Source organism: Triturus cristatus, chromosome 6 (assembly GCF_964204655.1).
Source record: "Triturus cristatus chromosome 6, aTriCri1.1, whole genome shotgun sequence".
NCBI lineage: Eukaryota > Metazoa > Chordata > Amphibia > Caudata > Salamandridae > Triturus > Triturus cristatus.
This window is the reverse complement of record NC_140589.1, coordinates 668,631,631-668,652,451: the sequence shown is the minus strand read 5'-3', so window position 1 is coordinate 668,652,451 and position 20,821 is coordinate 668,631,631. Positions and strand designations below refer to the sequence as shown.

The 20,821-nt window shown below is 44.8% G+C and overlaps 2 protein-coding genes across 8 annotated transcripts in view; one reads left to right on the top strand and one right to left on the bottom strand.

Moving 5' to 3' along the window:
* The window catches only part of ANKRD6 (ankyrin repeat domain 6), a 725,774-nt gene extending 718,404 nt beyond the window's left edge, over positions 1-7,370 (top strand). For all 7 annotated transcript variants that reach the window (XM_085611161.1, XM_085611160.1, XM_085611166.1 and 4 more), the window contains one exon: positions 6,206-7,370. In XM_085611161.1, the coding sequence (XP_085467287.1) occupies positions 6,206-6,693 (488 nt within the window). In that variant the 3' untranslated portion in view covers positions 6,694-7,370. The remainder of the gene's footprint in view (positions 1-6,205) is intronic.
* Positions 7,371-9,745: 2,375 nt separating this feature from the next.
* Positions 9,746-20,821, bottom strand: part of MDN1 (midasin AAA ATPase 1) — a 2,002,810-nt gene continuing 1,991,734 nt past the window's right edge. The window contains exons 101-102 of the mRNA XM_085611158.1: positions 15,896-16,038; positions 9,746-10,529 (exon numbers count right to left, since the gene is read on the bottom strand). Of these exons, the coding sequence (XP_085467284.1) occupies positions 10,341-10,529; positions 15,896-16,038 (332 nt within the window). The 3' untranslated portion in view covers positions 9,746-10,340. The remainder of the gene's footprint in view (positions 10,530-15,895; positions 16,039-20,821) is intronic.

The following is a 20,821-nucleotide window of genomic DNA, read 5'->3' as shown; positions in this document are numbered from 1 at the left end:
GGCACCGGGGTATTGTTTTATGTGGGATGGTTGTAGATGGGACTTTGCGTGGTTTACTGTGAAACCCAGTTGGTGAAGTAGCTGGATAGTGGCATATGTGTGTTATACACACTGGCTGTATGAACTGGCTTTTACTAGCCAGTCGTCTAGATATGGGAAGGCATGGATGTGTTGTCTCCTGAGGTGTGCTGCTACTACTGCTCTTGGCAAAAGATTTAAATGTGCATTCTAGCTGCGTAGTATCACGCAATATTTTTGATCATTAACACAATTTCGTCTAATGAACTTAGGCAGTCTAAGATGGCCGCCACGTTCTAGTAAAACTTTGCATTGCTCACACTCCCTGATTGTAAACGTCTGGCTTTCCGCTTGCCACTGTCCTTTAAAAACGCCGAAAACGATGAACACATGTTCGTGTTCCTTCGTGTGGACTGGCGTCAGCTTTCCTTACTCTCGGTTAGAAATGTAAGTAGGCTCTGACTCTTTATGATTTATGTTATGCTTTAGTATGTCCGACAGGACTAGTGGGTTTGATTGAATGTTTGGCACGCCAGACCCTTGGTAAGAGACAACACCTTTTTTTGACATTAAGCTACACGTTTAGCTGCATTTATGAATGTATTAACCTTTCATTCACTTGTTATCCTGAATGATTTACAATGCTTAGTGATTACGTCTCGAGGTTATTAACCATCAATAAGGCTCCGAATCAATGATATGCTCTACGTTGTCCCTTCGGACATGGGGTAGTTTAGCACCTCAATTCATAAAACTTTGTTGAAAATAAGTTGTGCGTTTGACCACATTAACAAACTGTTGAATCTTTCAAGATTCACTATTTCTAAAAAATAACGTGTTGCAGCTATTAATCAGTAATGAAGCGAAGCAATGTTCCGCTCTTTTGATTGTGAAACTTGAGATAGGTTCCAACAGTTCAGAACCGTTTCAAACACATCTTTTGTCACAGGGATAGATTATGTGAAATCAGTCACATTCTGACATCATGAGAATAATTCACATTTCACTATTCCCCTGACAACTTATAGCAGTGACATATTTATGATGTTGCCTTTCAGTGTCACTGCAGAGTTCTGAAAAAAGAACAATAAACTAGGAAGGATGGTCTCCTCCTTTTCGACACACAAGAGTGCCACATTCACGGTGTTGCCCCACGGTGTCGTCATGTCTTTCCAAAAATAAGAGGAAGGATCATCCCCTCTACATTAATTTGTAGTCAGTAACTTGACCAGGATCTGGTAGGTCTTGATAATATACCTATATACAAGTTACAACAAAAGATGAAATTGTTACCACTCAGTCCATTACATGCTGTAATTCTCTATTAATTTACAGAACCAGCGTAAATCATCAGGTTACGAGAAATATTTTCGCATTAAGCATAAACATCTAAGTAAGCAAAGTAACATAACGTTAAATTATATTTGTTGATCCACACTTTAGCATGCCTTTATTCTTTCACCTCAAATATGCGAACAGTTGAATATTGTATATATTTTTGGTGTTTTGGGGCAGCTATTCACGATGAAAAGTTAAAATGAGTGCTCTTCAAACACGGGCTATCTTCTCTCTCTCTGTATTTAACAATAAGAGAACAATTATGTTCACATTGATGTAACTAATTTATATTATGTTTGTATAGGGGTCTTCCTTTTTAATGCAATGCCTACTGTCCTGAAGATGGTCTGACGGATTGATGCCATCTAAGACCGAAACGTCGACTTCATCATCTATTTCCATAACATTAATTATGTACAGTTGATTATTATTCTCTCAGAATGAGATAGATCTCTGTGTTTTCTTTTGTAATAGATGTTCTGTCATGAAATGTGGATAATATTTAGGTTTTCCTTTTTCATGATTCATTACGCATTCAATTGTTTACTTGTACTCCTTTTTAATTGAATTGACACATACAAATTTGTGATCATTTCACAAAAAGATTTCCCGTGTGTGTATTTCATATTCTTGATATATTTTTGATGATTGGTTCAGTCAACTGACATATGGGTTGGTATTTGTCTTGAACTCACCCGCCAAATTAATTTCCTAAAATCAACAACGATAGAATTTGTTCAAATAAAATCCCTTGTTGGCAAATTACCTCTTCATTTCACCTGCCCAAGCCCTCAAGGGTATATTGGGTCTGTTTCCCTACGGTTACATTGCTACTACTGCTAGGCACTTGGTGAATACTCGTGGTGCTGTTGTGACTCCGAACGGGAGTACTTTGAATTGGTAGTGTTGGCCGTCCACTACAAATCTGAGGAACTTCCTGTGAGTGGTGTGCACTGGAATGTGGAAATAAGCGTCTTTTAGGTCTAAAGTGGTCAGGAAGTCGTTTTGGGAAAGCAGTGGAAGTACCTGCTGAAGCGTTACCATGTGAAAATGGTCTGAGTGTATGTATCTGTTAAGGGGCCGGAGATCTAGGATGGGCCGCAGAGTTTCGTCCCTTTTTGGTATGAGAAAGTATAGGGAATAGACCCCCATATTTCTTTGGTTGGTAGGAACGTGTTCTATCGCCCTTTTCTGTAGGAGGGAGATTACCTCCTGCTTTAGTAGTGTTAGATGTTCTTGTGAAATTGGGCGTTGTCTGGGTGGAATGTTTGGAGGGTAGATATTAGTTCTAGGCAGTAGCCTGACCAAATTATTTGTGTTACCCATTTGTCTGAGGTGATGGTAGCCCAGACAGGGAGGAAATTTTGGAGTCTGCCCCCGACCGGAGTGGGATTGTCTGGGGGGAGTGGAGGGAAGTCATTGGGTAGGTGCGGTGGCAGAGCGGGCGGTGTTTGTGTTGCCTCTGCCTTTGTTATTGTTTCCCCTGTAGCCGCCTCTTTGGTAGCCCCTTGTAAAGGTGGACTGGGTAGGGGCCTTATATGGGGTGGAAGCGGTGTCTGAGGAGTAGCCTCTAGATGTGCTCTGAAAGGAAGAGCGGCGAAAAGAGCGCCTGGGAGGGTGTGATTGTAAGGCTCCCATGGATTTTGTGTTTGTGTCCTTTTTCATCTTTTCTAGGGCTTCATCCACTTTTGGGCCAAAGAGATGTTCTTGGTCAAAGGGATGGTTGAGGATGGAGGCTTGTACCTCCGGTTTGAAACCTGAGATCCGTAGCCAGGCATGGCGACCGAGGAGGACACAAGTATTAATGGCCCTGGAGGCTGTGTCTGCTGCATCTAGGGCACAACGTATGGAGGTATTAGTAATGGTTTTGCCCTCCTGAATGAGCTCGTTGGCCCTGGGTTTGTATTTATCAGGGAGATGTTGCTTTATGGCTTCAATTCGTCATAATGGGCCTTGTCATACCTGGCTAGTAGCGCTTGTGTATTAGCGATACGCCATATGTTGGCAGCTTGGGATGCAGTACGCTTGCCTGATGCGTCCAAGAGTTTAGACTCTTTGTCAGTTGGTGATGCTTCACCTGACACTTGGGAGTTGGCCCTTTTACGTGCTGTGGACATTACCAGAGAATCTAGTGGTGCTGGCCCTCTGATGTAGGAGGGATCTGTAGGTGCAGATTTTTTTTTCTTTTCAATGCGCGGGTTAATGACCCTGGCTCTGACTGGGTCTTTAAAGACCTCTGGCGCATGTTTTATAACTCCCTTGAGCATAGGCAATATGGAGGTAGTCCTATGAGTGGTGTCAAACGTATCGAGGAGGAAATCCTCCTCCACGGGGTCGGTATGGAGATCTACCCCGTGATAGTGTGCTGCCCTTTGTAGTAGATGGTTGATCCCCAGCGAGTCTTCCGGTGGGGGAAGGTCTGGAAGGGTAGAGATCATCCTGTGGGACGTTAGGGATGCCAGGGATATTATAATCGTCCCATGGGTCTGGGGAGCCTGTGGGAGTGGGGTCCCCTGTAGGTAAATCTTGGGGCACATCTCCTATGTCATCATGTGGGTCCCCCTGATCATCATCATCCGGAGAGGGTGTTGGGGAATGATGAGGTGGGGGCGGAGACGGTGGAGGAGGGGAAGGTGGAGGGGGCGGTGGAGGTGGGGAAGGTATTCTGAAAGGAGAGGTAGCAGAGTCTTTCCTCTTTGGAGGTGGAGGCGGAGCAGGTTTTTCCAGCTGTCTCTTTTTGATGGAGAGCATCAAATGTCCAGTTTTAGGATCCTTGGTTAGTGTTTTTTGTAATGAATCGGTGTAAAGAGTTCTGGTGAGGTTGGTTGGTCCGTCGGCGCCAAAGGCGTCGGGCCGTTGGTTTTTTGGCTTTATCCGTGCTGGTTCGTTGTTTGGAACTATGCTTGGAAAAGTCTGATTGTTTGGTCGGCGCCGAGATGGATTTCGGCTTCGAAGTGTCGGTGCCGGTGGCCTTGTGTGCTTTTGTCAGTGCCGAAGATGGTGTCGGCACCGAGGAGCTGGAGCTGGTTCTCGACACCGAGTGTTTCGGTGCGGGGCTTGGTGTCGAAGCGGAGGCCATTTTCTTTTTCGGTGTCGAAGAGTGTTTATCGGCACCGACGGTGGGCTGGCTCGAGCCCGAGCCGCCGGAAGGCTTAATCAGCTTCTTTACTGGGCCCGAAGGTGCCGGTGTGGGAAGCAGTGTCTTTGGTCTTGCTTAGGCCCAGAGGCGAAGGCGTGACCAAGGCCTTTTTCGGTGCTGGTGAGGGGGGGGGGAGGTAGATTAGTACTCACGACCCTCTGCGCCGGAGTGATGTCCTCCACATCTGAATCGTCGGCTTCGGAGGCGCTGACGTCCCTTGTCGGTGTGGTGTTCTTCTGGAGCGTCAACGCCTTCCCCGAAGATGTCATCCGGAATTGCCGTCGACGAGTGTGCCATGGTTCTTCTGGCCCTTTGGTCTCAAATGGTTTTGTTGGACCGGAAGGACTTACACGCCGGACAATCTCGAGCCTCGTGTTCAGGGCAGAGGCAGAGATTACATACTTCGAGGAGATCGGTGTGGGGGAATTTGGAACCACATCGAGGGCACTTCTTGAAGGGAGTCCTTTCCATTAGCCAGGACCGGAGCTTGGGTAGGCCCGAAAGCCTTCGTCGACGACCGGAATCGAAGGTTCTTGCCGATGAGAGCCGCGCCGAGTGGGGAGAACACGATCGAAAAGAATACCGCAAATTGGGGTGAGGATTGCGCATCAATCGTCGAACTGGAAGCTGTTCGGAACCGGAGCGCGAAGATCACATCTGAGCCCGATGGCGGAAAAAAAACAATCTGAGGATGGAGCCGAAGCCCATGTGCAATACGATCGAAAGGAGGAGTCACCGACCTCGTGACTTCCAAAGACTTTCCAAGAGGAAAAACAACTGCAAACATCCGGGCCCAACACCAGATGGCGATCTATGCACATATGCCTCGAACATAAAGATATTTCTCCTCATTATGCCGTTGTCAGGTAGGTTCCCCATTTTGGAACAAACTCAGATCTACAAGTCTATGTAAATCTGGTTTGCACCAAAATACAATGATGGATGCATGGGAACGCCCACATTAACACCTAACCTACGGAGAGCAATGCAAGACTGTGCATTGCGCTGCCTTACTTTGTATTTTCTAAACCATGCTAAGTGACTTAGTAAATGTCCAAACTGAGTTTGCGCTGGGGCTGTGCCACAAAAGTAATGCAACTTCAATGCAAAATCATAGTAAATATGCCCCATAGATTTCAGTTACCAACACGGATGCCGAATAAAAACTTTTACGCTGGTTATGTACAAAAATATTTTAAAAATATGTACTTGATTTAATGCTCTTTTTAGAAATGTTCATGCATGTTCTCATCTTACAGCCTTGAAAAAGTCTATGTACTTACTTGTGTACAGACGAAACACGTGTTGGCGATTTCTTCGTACACCGCATGCATTGAAGACTATTATTAAAAATCATCAACTACATTGGAATCTAGCAGGATCATCACTTATCCTCGCCGTATTTTTGGGAAATATCCTGCAAAATCCTCATATTATGAACTTTGTTTGACATTTCAATTATGCTACTGGTCTGTGTTACATTTCTAGTGAAATTGACGTAGTACTTTACAATTGGGAGTGCTGTTTAAGCCAAATCTTTTTGATAATGTACAAAACATTGATGGTATTAGAATTTCCAAACAACTTCCAAATGCATTATCACAGTGTTGTCAAGTTTTCAGCTAACCTCTAGAATGTCGAGTACACTCAGGATTTAGGTACCTGAAATGTACCTTAAATAACGTTACTCTCTGGTTTGAATTTCTTTAGGTGCCGAGCCCCAGCCGACGGCTCCAGATCCAGCGCCAGGCCTGGCTGCCCCTCTGCAGGCTGTCAGGCCAAAGGAGAAGGCGAGCAGGACGCAGGAACTGCTCTCATCGGACTCTTCCAAATTAAAACATGCAAAAGTGCAAACCACCATGGAGCATGTTCCTGGGCATACGGAGGGGCAGATTGTCGAACGAGGGACTCAGACAAAAAGATCTACTAAGGCTGGGATCTCGCGACACAAGCACGGCCATTCTGCTGCAGGCACCCATCCTGTGCCTCAGGTCAAGGACACCTCTCAAGCCATGGAGATCACTCAGTACTTTTTTGAGGCAGTCTCAACTCAGATGGAAAAATGGTATGAGAGGAAAATTGAGGAAGCTTATTGCCAAGCAAATCGGAGGGCCCAGCAAGATCAGGCGGTCCTCAAAGAGTGCATCAGGAGTTTAGAAGATGAACTAAATAAATTAAGGGCACAGAAGGAAAGCTAGCAGCATGAACTTGGTAACCTAACTCAGAAATCAGACTGCCATTTTGGCAATGAAGGAGGTTGCCACTAGTCGCCTTTGTTCAGTTTTGCACACTAAACGGACCAGATCAAGGGATTGCTTTTTCATGTTCAAAAAATGCCAACGAATCTCATCTAGAAATAGTAAACAGTATGAAACAATGCCATGTACACCCATAAAGTGACCAATTCTTGAATAATCGTGCCTACTGAAGCAGGTTTTAAAAAACATTGTTTGATGGTCAAACAATTTAGTGGCCCAATTTGTTTTCGGAAAATACAGAACTTTGCTGTGCCAACGGAATATGACGGGCACATGGAGTGTTACTGTACGAATGTTCTTCCTTCCATAGCAAAACAATATGATTTCTCTGTCTATGTGGGGCTCTGCATATATAGCAATGTTTTAAAGAGTTCCAGCCTGTTAGCTGTGTCCATTCATGTAAATATAATAGCTCATATTTATGGTGCTGTACAGTCAGAAAAAGTGTTGCGTTAACCATGAGTTAGTTAGTCTGCCACTGGTAAACTCACAGCCTCAGGTTTTTTTTGTTAACATGTCAGATAATAACTATGCCGCCTTACTTACTTTAGCGTGGCTCTCCACAAACCCTCCTAAAGAGCCAATGCATTCAAATAAACTTTGACAGAAAACAGTGATTCCTTTGCCATCGATTATTTGCTCAGTGTTTAATTATAAAATGAAATAATGCCTTTACCACTGAAAGGTCAAATGTAAAACATTTAGGGCAATATTTATGTAGGTTTTGTGTTGCCCTTGCGCCACACAAGGGGGTGCAAGGGGGACGCAATACTTAAGTTGTCTTTATCAAGCCAAGCAAGACTACCTTGCGTGGGCCTGCCTAGCCTGATAAATCCAGTAACGCAACGCATCTGCAGCACACACAGAAAAAGGAAAATACCTCTCAGGATTCTTTTTGTGCTCCCACAACATCCTCATCAGAAGACTCCAGGAGATAGACATACAAGGATCCGCTCTCCAATGGATCTGTTCCTTCCTCACAGGAGAATCCAAAAGTGTCAGGGTGCCAGCCTTCATATCGGAGACCAAGAAACTGATATGAGGAGTCCCAAGGAAATGTCCCTCAGCCACACACTTTCCAACATATGCATGACACCGCTCGCCAACAACATCCGATCACAAGACATCTCCTCCATCTCCTACGCAAATGACACTAAACTCGTCCTCTCTGTGACTGACAAGACAACCACAAAAAGAACCAACTTCACCAACTGCATGACCATGGTAGCAGTCTGGATGAGAACCAACTGTCTGAATCTCAACTCCGACAAGACGGAAGTACTAGTCTTCAGCAACAAGCCCTCCCCATGGGATTCCAAATAGTGGCCGGAGCTAGGACTAACACCCACAGACCATGCAAGAAATCTAGGGGTCATTCTAAACGACAAGCTGAACACGATGGCTGTAGTCAATGCAGTGTGCACCTCCTCCTCCACATCCTATGCCTTCTGCGAAAGGTCTTCAAATGAGTGCTTCAAAACACCAGACAGGCCATCATGCAAGCACTCACCACCAGCACAGCAGGCTTGACCACAACCCCCCCCCCCCCGCTACGCCGGAATTGCCAAACAACTACAGAGTCTTCAAACAACCCACAACACCACCACAAGACTCATATTAGACCTCCCACGCCGCACCCACAACACACCATACCTCAAGAAGCTTCACTGGCTCCCCATTCGTAACCGTAGCCAATTCAAATTTCTCACGCACACATACACAGTCCTACACAACACAGGACCGGAATACCTGAACAGCTGCATACACTTTCACAACCCACCAGGTACCTACGCTCTGCCTCACTATCACACTCCCCACATACCCAAAAGCAAAACTGGAGATTGCTCATTTTCCTACATCGCACCCAAGAAATAGATAGACCTCCTTCAACACATCAGGGCCTCCTCCTCAGTTATTGAGCTCCGCAAGAAGCTGAAGACCTGGCTCTTAGTATCACCTCCTCTGGGACTACACAACTGCCCAAGTGCCTGGATACCCGCTCAGGTGATTAGTGCGCTATACAAATCAACATAACATATGTGAGAACACTGATGCCTAGCACACTGGATTTTGAGATTGGAAGGTTGTCGAATACTGATGAAAGAGGGAGCAGGGCTGTGGATCCCCATTCAAAGGCATGAAAACAAAGGAACTAGTGGGCCGCAGAAGCACTATTTAAAAAAGTTGGAGGGGGTAAACTGAGACCATTGTTAGCACATGGTATTAGACATATTGAAGGATAGATGGTATACCAAAGGCTAGAGTCGAGATGCATGGAGAAGATGAATTCACAGTTAAACAGATGGTGGAACAAGTAATGTGCTAGACCACAACCACTCTCCATGGAGCTAACAGTTGCATCTATGTAGTTCTCTTTAATGTAGAAAGCGAACTAAAACACAGCCCCACACCTGGAGATATTTCCAAGAAGTGTATAGGGCGTATGCACACGCCATTTCTAATAATGGACACAAACCTGTTACATTATAAAAACGCTAATTCTTTTCCGTATATCTCTTAGTAGTAGATCAGTGGGTTGCCCATGATTCCAACTACCAATTTCATGTTTTTGATATGATGAAATAAGATTGAAAGCTTGGATATCCTTAAATGAGTTTTGTAACCGGGACCAGGATTGGCTCCTTTGAACATCTTCTAAGACAGGAGCATTTGCACTGTGATAATGTACCTTTAGAATTTATCAAGGACAAAGTTCAACTATCTACTGGTGTTCCTAGAACATATTGGGTTGTGATTATCAGTGCAATAAAATGGCAGTGGCACATTTTATTGTATATATTACAGACAAAATAAGCTGCAAAAGTAAAATAAAAAAAGACTGGTACAGGATATGGGGTGCTCATTGCATATGTACACTGTGCCTTAATGTCTACCAATCACAAAAGGCAATTGTCACAGTGCAATGCAATCTTGAAAAAACACAGGAGTTCAATACTTATTACGTAGTGTCCCAGAAAATACACCTCCAGCATTTATCAAGAAACAGCTTTATTTCTATTACACATGAATTGTTAACCGAACATAATTTCAAGTATTTAAGGGCTAATGTTTGGTTCAATTAAAACCAAAGAGGAACAAACATATCTTTTTACAAGCTTAAGATGTACTTTCATACAATTTACTGAAAAGACCTGACCATTCCAAAAGTGGCCCAATTCTTAATCGAGGTGAAAAAGGTTCATTTCAATGTTAATATTAACTTTTCTTCAATCAGTTACAACTTTATCAAAATTCTCCACAACAGGGCTGGAAGGATTCTTTATCACCACCTCAGCTGGTGGTGTTGGCGAAAGGGGCAGTCATTTATCTGTCAGAATGAAGAGAATAAATAAACATCGAAAATGTGTGTCTGTGATCTTTGGACAGTCGGCTGCACCAGAAATGAGGGAAAGGATACAACTGTCTGCTACACCACTGTCTGAATATCAGAAGGCAGTCAAGCACATGAATCCTGGTTTGCCTGGTACCAGTCAGTTCTTCAGCACTTATGTCCGCAGAACCCCCAAATATAAAGTCCATACCCTTTCAGTCCAAGGGCTAAAATCAGGCTCAGGTTGCTCTCTTGACTACTGATGATCAGATGCAGTCACCAGTTCAAACCATTGCCTGAGAGCATCACTAAGAGTTTCTGGGAGGGCGTTCACATCACGTAGGATTATGTAGAACGGGAATGGGAACTCGTCCATGTAAGATCGGATTTCCGGCATTTCCCCAGCTTCTCTGAATACAGGAACTTTGATATCCATGATAGAGTCCTGCAAATCCAAACACATGCATCATTAAAAATAGTGACAGCAAAAACTGAATACCTGCATAGAAGCGTACATTGGTAAGAGAAAATGACTATGACCAGATCACTGTCTGCCTACACACTATACTCCTTGCTCATAGACTTCGGCAAGGAGTAACCTTTCATTAAAATAAAAGGCTGCTGACATCAAAAAAATAGTACAATTGGAAGAAACGAACCACACGACATTGTAGCATAAGGCTATAGATTCAATGCCTTCTTTAGTCGAAACATCTGATATACAAGGCAATACTGAATTATAAACACAGCTTGTACAGTTTATTTCTTATGATACGATCGTTTAGTATGGTTTCCTTCATAAAATATTTAGTAAAGTTTGAAGACAGCCGCTCCACATTGTCACTACGTCATTTTGGGCCTTGGCACTAGTTTGGATCTGCTTCTGCAGGCAACTGGAATTATTTTGAACAGAGGTTCACTGGTGTATATATATACCTTTATCCGATCATTGTCAATCCATTCAGGTTGTGTCTTGGGTTTGTCTTGGCTATGGAGATGTGCTGTAATCAGCTGTTAAACACATGCCACTTTCAGTGAGAGCCTGTGCTTTCTTTCCCCAGTTGACCATGTGCTCACTAAAAAAGATCTTTGTGCTCCCTATCAGTTGCATATAGTCTCAGGAGTTGATGGTTTTCGGCCAAGGATCTGGAAAGGGGATATTTTGTTCCCTGAACGGTCATGCAAAAATGTATAGTAGTGTAGTTCACATGTCAATTTTCAAAATGTAGGTGGCCAGGAATCGTGTACAGTGCATGACTGGACTATGTTACAGCTGTAAAGTGCAATGCCATGGTTACTTTGATCTGGTGCTGAACTACTAGTTGGAGAGGATGGTTGAAAACAAATAATTCCGATTTAAAAAAAATATTTGACTGGTTCTTTATCACAAATGTTTATTAAAAATGTCAAATTCATCCTCTGTTGATTGTGCATTAGAAGAGATATTTAACATTAGTCAACTGTTGCCAATAGTTTCAGGATCAGTTGAAGGGTTTTCCTGGCTTGTTTCAGCAGTTCGGGGACAACACTGTTCAAGTGAAAACTGATAAGAGATTATTATTTAAAAAACAACTGGGTCCGACAAGTGCCTTAAGCAAATAGTATGTCTTCTGGAGAACCTAGGAATTCACTATTTAAGGTTACAATACATTATAACAGTAACCCAACCTGGAGAAAGAGGGAAACGGGTGTTGGCTGTGGAGGCTACAGGAACTGAGACACAACAAACTGAAGTAAACAATATGCTTTTTTTCTAAAATACTTTTCTACAAAGTTAAAGGTAAGAAATCACACATTTATGACAAAACAGGGCGCTTCAGTAAATGATTTAAGATCTGAAATGTTTCTTTTGAGCTCTGCTACACTAGTACAGAATCAGTCTAATAGTTCATTATTTCAGTCATATCGTTTTCTAAAAAAAGAATAATAATAATTTTAAAAAAATCTGGTGTACTTTTCCTGTGACTTTCCTTTAGAAATAATGGGGGATTTTTGCTTCAGTAAGTTACGTTATTCTCCCAGCTAGTTGTTGCGCCGTGATTCCAGAGCTTTCAAAGTTACTAATATCAGTTACTAGGAATTGATGCCATCTTCCTTGCCTATTTTAAAAGAAAAAGTTACTTTGCTTAAATAACGCTAGTGATGCATACATACACAATCTTAGGAATGACTTTAAAAGCAGTGCCCTCTTGGGAAATGGGACATTGTAGTGCCAGTTAACCAAGGAAATGATGCAACACAGCTTGGGCAAAATACCCATCACTGCATGACTAAGGCGCAAGGCAGTACTCCTTGGTAAAACTATGCAAGGATGGCCAAGCAGCTGTCTGGCAGATGTCAGCAACCGGAACACCTCTGGAAAGAACAGTGCAAGCAGTCGTGGCTGTTGTGGAATGAGTGTGGATGCCCTCCGGAGGGTCTTTCTACGCCACGGTGTAGCAGATCATAGTATAGAGGATGACCAAAAACAAAAAGATGTGCTCAGTCATTGCCTTGTGTGTAGTGTATGATTTAAGACACCGTACGTCTGGGTGTCTTTGTGCAGATGCTCCTCCACTTCAACTGGATATGGAGGAAGAAAAAAAGATTGAAGGTTGATAAGACTGAGCCATATGAAATGCAGAAATCACCTTGGGTAAAAAAAAAAAAAAAAAAAAAATGGGCAGGTGCAAAGAACAAATGTACCCGAGTAAAAAACTATGAACAGTGAAAGAATTGATAGGGCTGGATGTTCACCAACCCTACATGCTGAGGTAATTGCCTTCAGCAGCACCGTCTTTACGATAAGAAGTCAAATTGGGCAACTGAGTATTAGCTCCAATGGGGATGACCCAAGAAAGTTAGCATATGATACCAATGCTGCTGAGGGACAATAAACAAAGTGGGAGGAAACAAGAAGAGTCAACCTTTAGAAACCCCACCATTAATGGCAATCAAAACAAAGAAGGCTGGTCAGGCAAATACAAAAGGGCACACAGGACTGCTAGCTAGTCTTTAACCTTAGCCACTGCCAGGCCCTGTTCAGCAAGTGACAATGCAAATCGCACAATAAGTTGGAAAGGTAAAATGTAAATGGTTGGATGCCTTTCAGGTCACACCACGCAACACACTTAGTCCAGGGCCCTTCATAGATAGTTTTAGTAGCAGGCTTCCGGGCTGCTAAGAAGCCATCAGTGACTTAATTAAAAAGGCAAAAGGATTCCAATAGGCAGTGCTCGATGTCCACGTGTATAGCTGCAGCATTTGCGATGGAGTACCCAACTATGCTACTGCAAGAAAAGGTCTACTCTGTACAGGAGAAGAGGTGGCCGAACAAGTACCAAAAGATTAGTGTACGAGATCCTCCTAGCTCACTCTGGGGCAATCCGAATGAGCTGTGCTCGATCCTGCTGCACCTTCCGTAGCATCTTTAATAGAAGTGGGATCGGCAGGAACACATACAGCAAACTCTGTAACCTGTTTAACCTGAAGGCATACCCCAGGGAACCATTCAGAGGGAAGTGTATAGTACAAAACTTAGCATACTTTCCGTTCTGGGTCGTGGCGAAGAGCTCTGCGAATGAAAATTCCAGGCAGTAGAAGATCGCCTCCATGACTTTGGGTGTAGTTCCCCCTTCTATTGCTCTAGTGAGAGGCGACTGGGAACTATCACAATGAGAGTGCCTTTAAGTGAGATGCTACTGGGAACTATCCATGTCGCTGCATGAACTTTCACAGTAGGTTTGCTTCCCCACAAAGGGCCCATGACTCCATGTAATTGTCAGTTGGTATAGTAGAGGTGGCGGCGTTGTACAACAGAATTTTGACATTGCTCCCGAATATGGAAGGGAGAAAGTCTTTCAGAGTAAGACAGAATTTTAGTAGTTTGAGCACATTGACTTGTATGTACTGCTCTGACATGGAACAAAAGACTTGTGATCATGTCACCCAAATGAGTACCCCAGAGGTGGCATCTTCAACCACCGTAGCTTGAACCTTTGGGCCACTTTGCAGAAGGTTGTTAAGGTAGAAAGGAATCTACCAATTCATATCTTGATGCACAGAGTGGAAGATCTGTGCCTGGGAGACTACCTTGGAGTTGCAGCCATTGCCTCCTCAGATATGACTGGAGGGATCCTAGCTGCCATCTAGCATAAGGCACCCACAAAATGGATAAGGCCATGAGTCACAACAGGTACAGAAAAATATGAACCGATGCCCACACGCTGGCTGTTGTCTTAATATACTCCAGTGACATCAAGTGAACAGGCAGAGAAGCTGCTGGAGCTGTGTGGCACCACCTGGCAAAGCTGGACAGTAGCTGCTGGGGAGAAGGTTTCTGGACCGTCTCAAGCCTGGAATGGAATTCATAAGTGGAGGACTTGATCGGAAGGTGTTGTATTCAAAAGAACCATATTAACAGGTAAACCAAGTGGGACTTCTTGGAGTTAGTATTAGGGTTGACAGAATGGTTGGGCATGTCTAATCTAAATGTACAGTGTAGCAGTCACATTTTCTATTCAGAATGAAAGGTTCAAACTGAAATATTCCATACGGAATGTGTCCTTATTTTTTTTTTAGGGACCTTTGATTGTGTGACCTTTTAATCCAAGGTAGAGAAAGTGTTACACCGCATAGGTGAATTGGCCCATTCCTTAAAATTATCTAACAGCATCCCATTTTAATACTGGTGGCAGTTCTGCCTGCAAAAAGAAACAAAATGATACTAAATTATCATTTAACAATGCTTCAGGAGGAGATGGAGCTGAATGTTCTCGACGCCTTCTGAAACCAGTTATAAATCTACCCAGGTCTGTAGAAGATTAGACTGTACATTTGTTTATCTGCTGGATAATGCAAAATAAAACCGGGCCCCTGAACATTACTCTCAAGAACTTGAGCCTGCGCTGTGGACAGTGCAGCAATGAACGTTTGAAACTGCATGTTCACCTTTCAATGCAGAGGGACAGGCAGCACTTTGCTAGTTTGCCCCTCTTCTCTGCCCTCTCTTCAGAGTCAAATCAATTGTGCTATTGAACCATGAGAAAATTAATTGCTTTGTCATAAAACTCTGTGGGTGACGTAGGGTGTCACAGAGCTTCCAGAGTGGTCATGTAGGTCCATATTCAGCAAACCACACACTAAACTCAGATGTATGCAAGTCAACATCCCACAAACCATACCTCACAAACCAGACAAACCTTTTCAAGTCCATACCAACTAACCACAACAAACTCATGCAGGTGCGCACACACAACATAACCCACGTAGGTCCATATCCAACAATCCATTACCAACAAACCAACAGTACAGCCAGTGTGTCAAGGGCCCTAGAGCAACGAAGGAAATGGGCCCCCGGGCCGCTGTTTAAACCGTGAAATACAGCAATACTCAGGGTGCAGAGGGCCCATCTAGTGCCCCTGCTGCACAAGTGGAAGACGCCCCTGCAACAAGCCCAAGTAGCCATACACCATACAAACTCCGCCCACGTGCCACTGCGTTATACCCAACGGGGTTTGATGGGTGATACTACAAGAATTCATTGAAAAATCAAGCAAAGCATGAAAGAACCTTCAGAGTTCCTTGGAATCCTGCTGGAAATAAGGAAGTGATCTGCAGTGTCACCACTGATGACGCCTCATAGCATTACAGCTGATGGGTGTTCTGTTCAACTACACCATCTAGCTAAAAGTGAATTTTTACTGTTTAAAAAGCAGACGTAAATACCACGTGGGAAAATCTTAGGTTTGTTAAATGTTTAACGCATAACTCACTTGTAAATGAAAAACCACTTCAGTGTCTGTTGAAATATACACAGGGAATAAAACTCACCCTTGAATTGGGATTGTCCAGAATAACAAAAATGACAAAGATGTTTGCATTTCTAGCGGACTGAACGGCTGCTGTGACGCGCTCTTTTCCTTCCAGGAACAGGCCTCTCCCATCAGACACTATAAGGAGCAACTGCGCCGTTTCTGGGAAAAAATAAAACAAAAAGGATTAAACCAAATGTAACTTCTTAGTGCTGGAAAGCCGCACTTCAAATCCAAACTACAGTAACCAGCATGGCTGTCATTTTCTTGTGTATGTAAATATGGAACTGGCTTCAAAATATAATGTATTGTTTATTTCCTAATCTTCCGCTACAGTAAATACGCTACCAGAGTGAGTGTGTGTGGATGGAGGGGGTGCTCGAGCCATCACCCTCAATCTACATGCAAGGGAAAGAAAATAGCATTGCTTTTGATTTTTCAATAGCAATTACTTTGCTCCTTGGTAGGTGGTGTCATGCGGCTCAATGTTTGACCTGTCCAGACCAGGATGCAACGTCGGGGACACTATATCTATACCACCTCTGATTTTTGATGTCAGTTTCTTTCTGATCTCAGTCCGTGTCGGTGGGCGTGGACCCTCCCCACAAAAAAAAAAAAAAAAAAAGAATTTTCCACTGTGCAGATCTTTACAATGGGATCTTCTTAATAGACCATATGAGTCACCTCCAAGAATGGGGAGGGGTAGTGGGTCGGTGAAGAATCTGGGGTTAGATTGTCTCTACCAGAAAATTACTCACCTTGTGAATAGATAAAGCAGTACTTCCCAGGCGAGGGCCTGTGAAATGGCTCAGACCACGAAATGCTGCAGAGCAGATTGGTTGAAGTGCCGATCCCTCCGGACCTGGCTATCCAGGCAATGGTGCTTCATGAACATTTGGATGGACGACCACGCAGCAGCCTGGCTATCCAGGCAATGGTGTTTCATGAACATTTGGATGGACGTCCACGCAGCAGCCTGGCTATCCAGGCAATGGTGTTTCATGAACAGCCTGGCAGGTGTCTGAGGCTTGCATACCGCACACCAGCGCAGTTTTAGCAGCTTTGCTCTGGTGGAATGAGGGCGAAAGCCGTCTGGGGGCTGCTTTTTAACTAGCCCATAACCAATCTTAATGCATAAAACAATTATTTGGAGATTGTTCCTTTTGCACTGCTTTCCACTTTTTTGCTCCAGAGAAATTCACAAAAAGTTGGGCGTCCAATCAAGGGTTTCTGGTCTGATCCTCCGGATGGGTGAGGTGGGCATAGAAAGCCTGAAAGGTGATCGGTTGGAAGGAAGTTTATACCTTTGGCAAGAATATGCTTTTGTCTGGAGAACCAGCTTGTCCAGAAAGAAAGCTACGTATGGCTGTTGGACAGACAAAGGCTGGAGTTAACTCACTCGACGGGCAGAAGTTATGGCAATGAGGGATACAGTTTTTATGGTGAGCAGCCGTAGAAAGCAACTGTGCATGGGATCAAAGGGGGTGCATATGAGGTATGGGAGAAGTGCAGCATTACAAATGGAGAAGGCAGGAATATGTGGACCAGCTACTTCAAGAAACGCTGTTTATTTTAAAAGCATGCAGGTCAGGTTGTGTAGATTTGGAAGCATGACATGATCTTGCTGTTGCGACAGGTGGTCCTCCTGAAGGGACAACTGAAGTGGAGGGCAAATGCCCATGGCCAGCAGTGTCAGGAACCACTTTCTCCTCACCCAGTACAGGGTCTTTCTTGATCTTTTTCAGTATTCTGGGCAGGCGAGGCAGGGGCGTAAAGAAATAGAGTAGTCCTGAACCTTAGTCAAGGAGAAAGGCATACCAGAGAAAGAATCTCCAATGCACAAAGGCTTGGTGTAAGGAAATGCCTCCTTTTGTATGGTTACACCTAGGTTTTTCGACTGATACTACTGTTTTTTCAACTTTGAGTGCAGTGAGGCCTGCTAAGCAGACCTCAGTGCCAGTGCCCTGATCCTAAAAGTATGAGTTACTTACCTTCGGTAACAATGTATCTGGTAGAGACGTTGGTCTAGCCGCAGATTCCTCAACTTAGAATTATCCCCAGACGTCAGACTGGATCCGGATTTTTTTTTTTTGCAGCAGCACCTCTGCGCGCTGGGGGACGGCGCCACACGACCCCGCCCTGATGTCTTCCACGGACGTGACGTCAGCGAGGTCATATAAGTCCCTCCTGCGTGCTGACGTCAGTTTTTTTCGGAGAAACTTTTCCGCGGCACAACGCGGAGCCACCAACAAAACTGAAAGTATGGGAACAGTGTGCGAAGGAGAAAAAATCCGTAAGGCAAAGAAATCGGATGGTGCATAGCACCATCATAAAGGACAGTATCAGACACTGTCTAGTTACAAACCAAGAAGGAAAGGATAGAGCAATGCTCTGAGAAACAACCCCGCAAAGCGAACCGTGGGCCCTCCCCAGAGGCTGAGTAACAAGGGAAGAATATCCCGACAGACAAAGACAGACTGTTATTACAACGTAGAATTGTGTCGGCCAACAAGGGCGGAGCACAGGAAGAACAGCAATCTACTGCGAGAAGGCATTACAAGAATGGCACTTCCCCTATAGTAATGGAAAGCTGAAACACAGCCCAGCAGATCCCAAAAGGATGATTGAACAGGGACAGGATCCCCAAGTAGAAAGAGGAGGCAGGAGGGAGGGAAAGCAATAGGAGAAGATCCCACACTGGAAGGACCAGGGTGGAGGAATGCAGAGAAAAGGAAGAAGTATCTCCCGGTGAAGGCGAAGCAAAAAGTACCGCTCTAAAGGAAGAGAGGCCACCTGGAGGAAGGTGGCTGCATATTGTAAATCATAAAAGGGTTGCACCAAATTGAACACCTTGAATGAAGATTAGTGCCAACTGAAAGGAGGCAAAGCGGAGAAACCCACTTGGCAAGGTCCTCGCAGAACGGGGAGGATGGGTGGCCGTTAAGGAATCTGCGGCTAGACAACGTCTCTACCAGATACATCGTTACTGAAGGTATGTAACTTGTACATCTGATAGAGACATCTAGCCGCAGATTCCTTAACTTAGAGTAGATACCACAGCCATACCCCAGGGGGAGGTGGGTCTGCGACAGAACAACAGAAAGTGCCCGAGAGCACTGAGCTGGCAACAGAGTGACGGACTAAGGGGAAAGCTGCGGCGGTGCAGCCAGTCAGCAACCCAAGCAGCTCGGAAGAGCAAAAGATAACAGGAGGCGAGACATCACAAGACTGCCAAAATGGTGCGACACCATTCCTGTGTGAGTATAAGTAGAAATGGCACTAAGCCATATGCCAGAACGGTAGAGAGAGTACATAACGAAGGGAGGAAGGAGAAACCACCCCCGAACTGCATAATGCACTAACCACTCCCAGGGCTCAATGGCGCAGTAAATGTACACCAACCAAGCTAGAGGACAACATGGAGAGACATACTCAGAAAGCCTACCAGGCGAGCCCACGCAAGGGATGCCGGACAGGCAGCATCCAGGAAGCAAAGGGCAAGAGGCCGGAACAGAGCAGTGCATCAGAAGCACAGGAGGGAACATAAGACACGCCAAGTGCACAGTTAGTCACCAGAACGCGACGGGGGCGGACATTCGCACGCTGAACCACACTGAGGTGGGCCACAACGAGAACATGCACATAGCAGACAGCTACAGCAACAACAATGTGGAGTAGCTATGATGAATACTGGACTGCCCAGAAAGGCAGTTTGAAGGCCAAGGGGAGAACACTCCCGGAAGACCGGAAGACAGAAGAGCAGGGCGCAGCACCTGGGACGACCTTCAGCAGAGGAGCTGTCCCGCAGGCACACCAGACACAGATGAGGGTAACACCCAATGTAAAAAGACACATCCGAAGAGTGTGGCATCTGAGGCACTGAAGGTGCCTATAGGAACTGTGAAGAAGAACACACATAGATGTTGAGAACAACATCAGATCTCCAGACCACCACCTCCGACCCGGAGGGGAAATGCACCCCCATAGAAGAGAGAGACTGTGCAGTACATGATCGGGACAGATAAGACTCTAGAAAGAGCATCCAGGAGCGGAGGCCCACCTCAGGGAGTGGAACCCTAGGAAACCTCATCGCTAAAGATGCAGGAACATGCACCGAAGTGCAGCCTAAACGTTGTAAGAAAAAACACCGCCGTGCAGAACGATGGCAAGGCTGAGTATAAGGCACCCAACTGCTCCCCTAAAGACGAGGATATAGGACCAGACCTCACAGAAGCGAAGAGAGGTGGAGGCGTGTAGAAAGGGATACCAAACGGGCAATCCGAGGAGAGATATATATATATTATCTACTGGCGGTCGCCAGTAGATAGTTATAGTTAGGACCGAGTTTCCATAGGAAATCTGAAAATTCTATTTTGAATAACTTTGGCGCCGGTTGACGAATCCTTGTGAATTTTTCAAAACTAATGGGGCGCTCCGTTCAGCTCCTACCCTGAAAGTCTCGGGGTGATTCTCCAAAGCGGGGGCCGAGAAAAAAGGGGGGTCCCAAAACGCGTTTTCCCCATGCATTTTTCCATAGGACCTTTAGTCGAAGGTACAGCCCGAACGGCTGAACAGAATTACTTGAAATTTGGCAGAGAGGTAGTCCTCAGGTCAGGGAAGTGCCTTTTGCAGGTCTGGTGTCAATCTGTTCAGTAGTTCCTGAGAAAATAGCATTTAAAAGCATATAAATATCTATAAGCGCGCACCGTGCGAGCACCCTAACGTGCGTGAGCGTAATTCTGATTGGTGGTTACATGTTAGTCAACGTTCGAATCGGTCGAAATCAGGAAGTGTCGGCCGCCATTTTGTTTGTTTTCAGTGCGAGAGTGAAAAAGGAAGGTGGCGAACGTGAAAAGGGGGCAGGGTAGAGTTCCTGACCCCCTAGCCTTTGTCAGGGGGTCCCTGAAGGACCCCGAAGGCAGAATTATTTTTTTACATTTTTTTT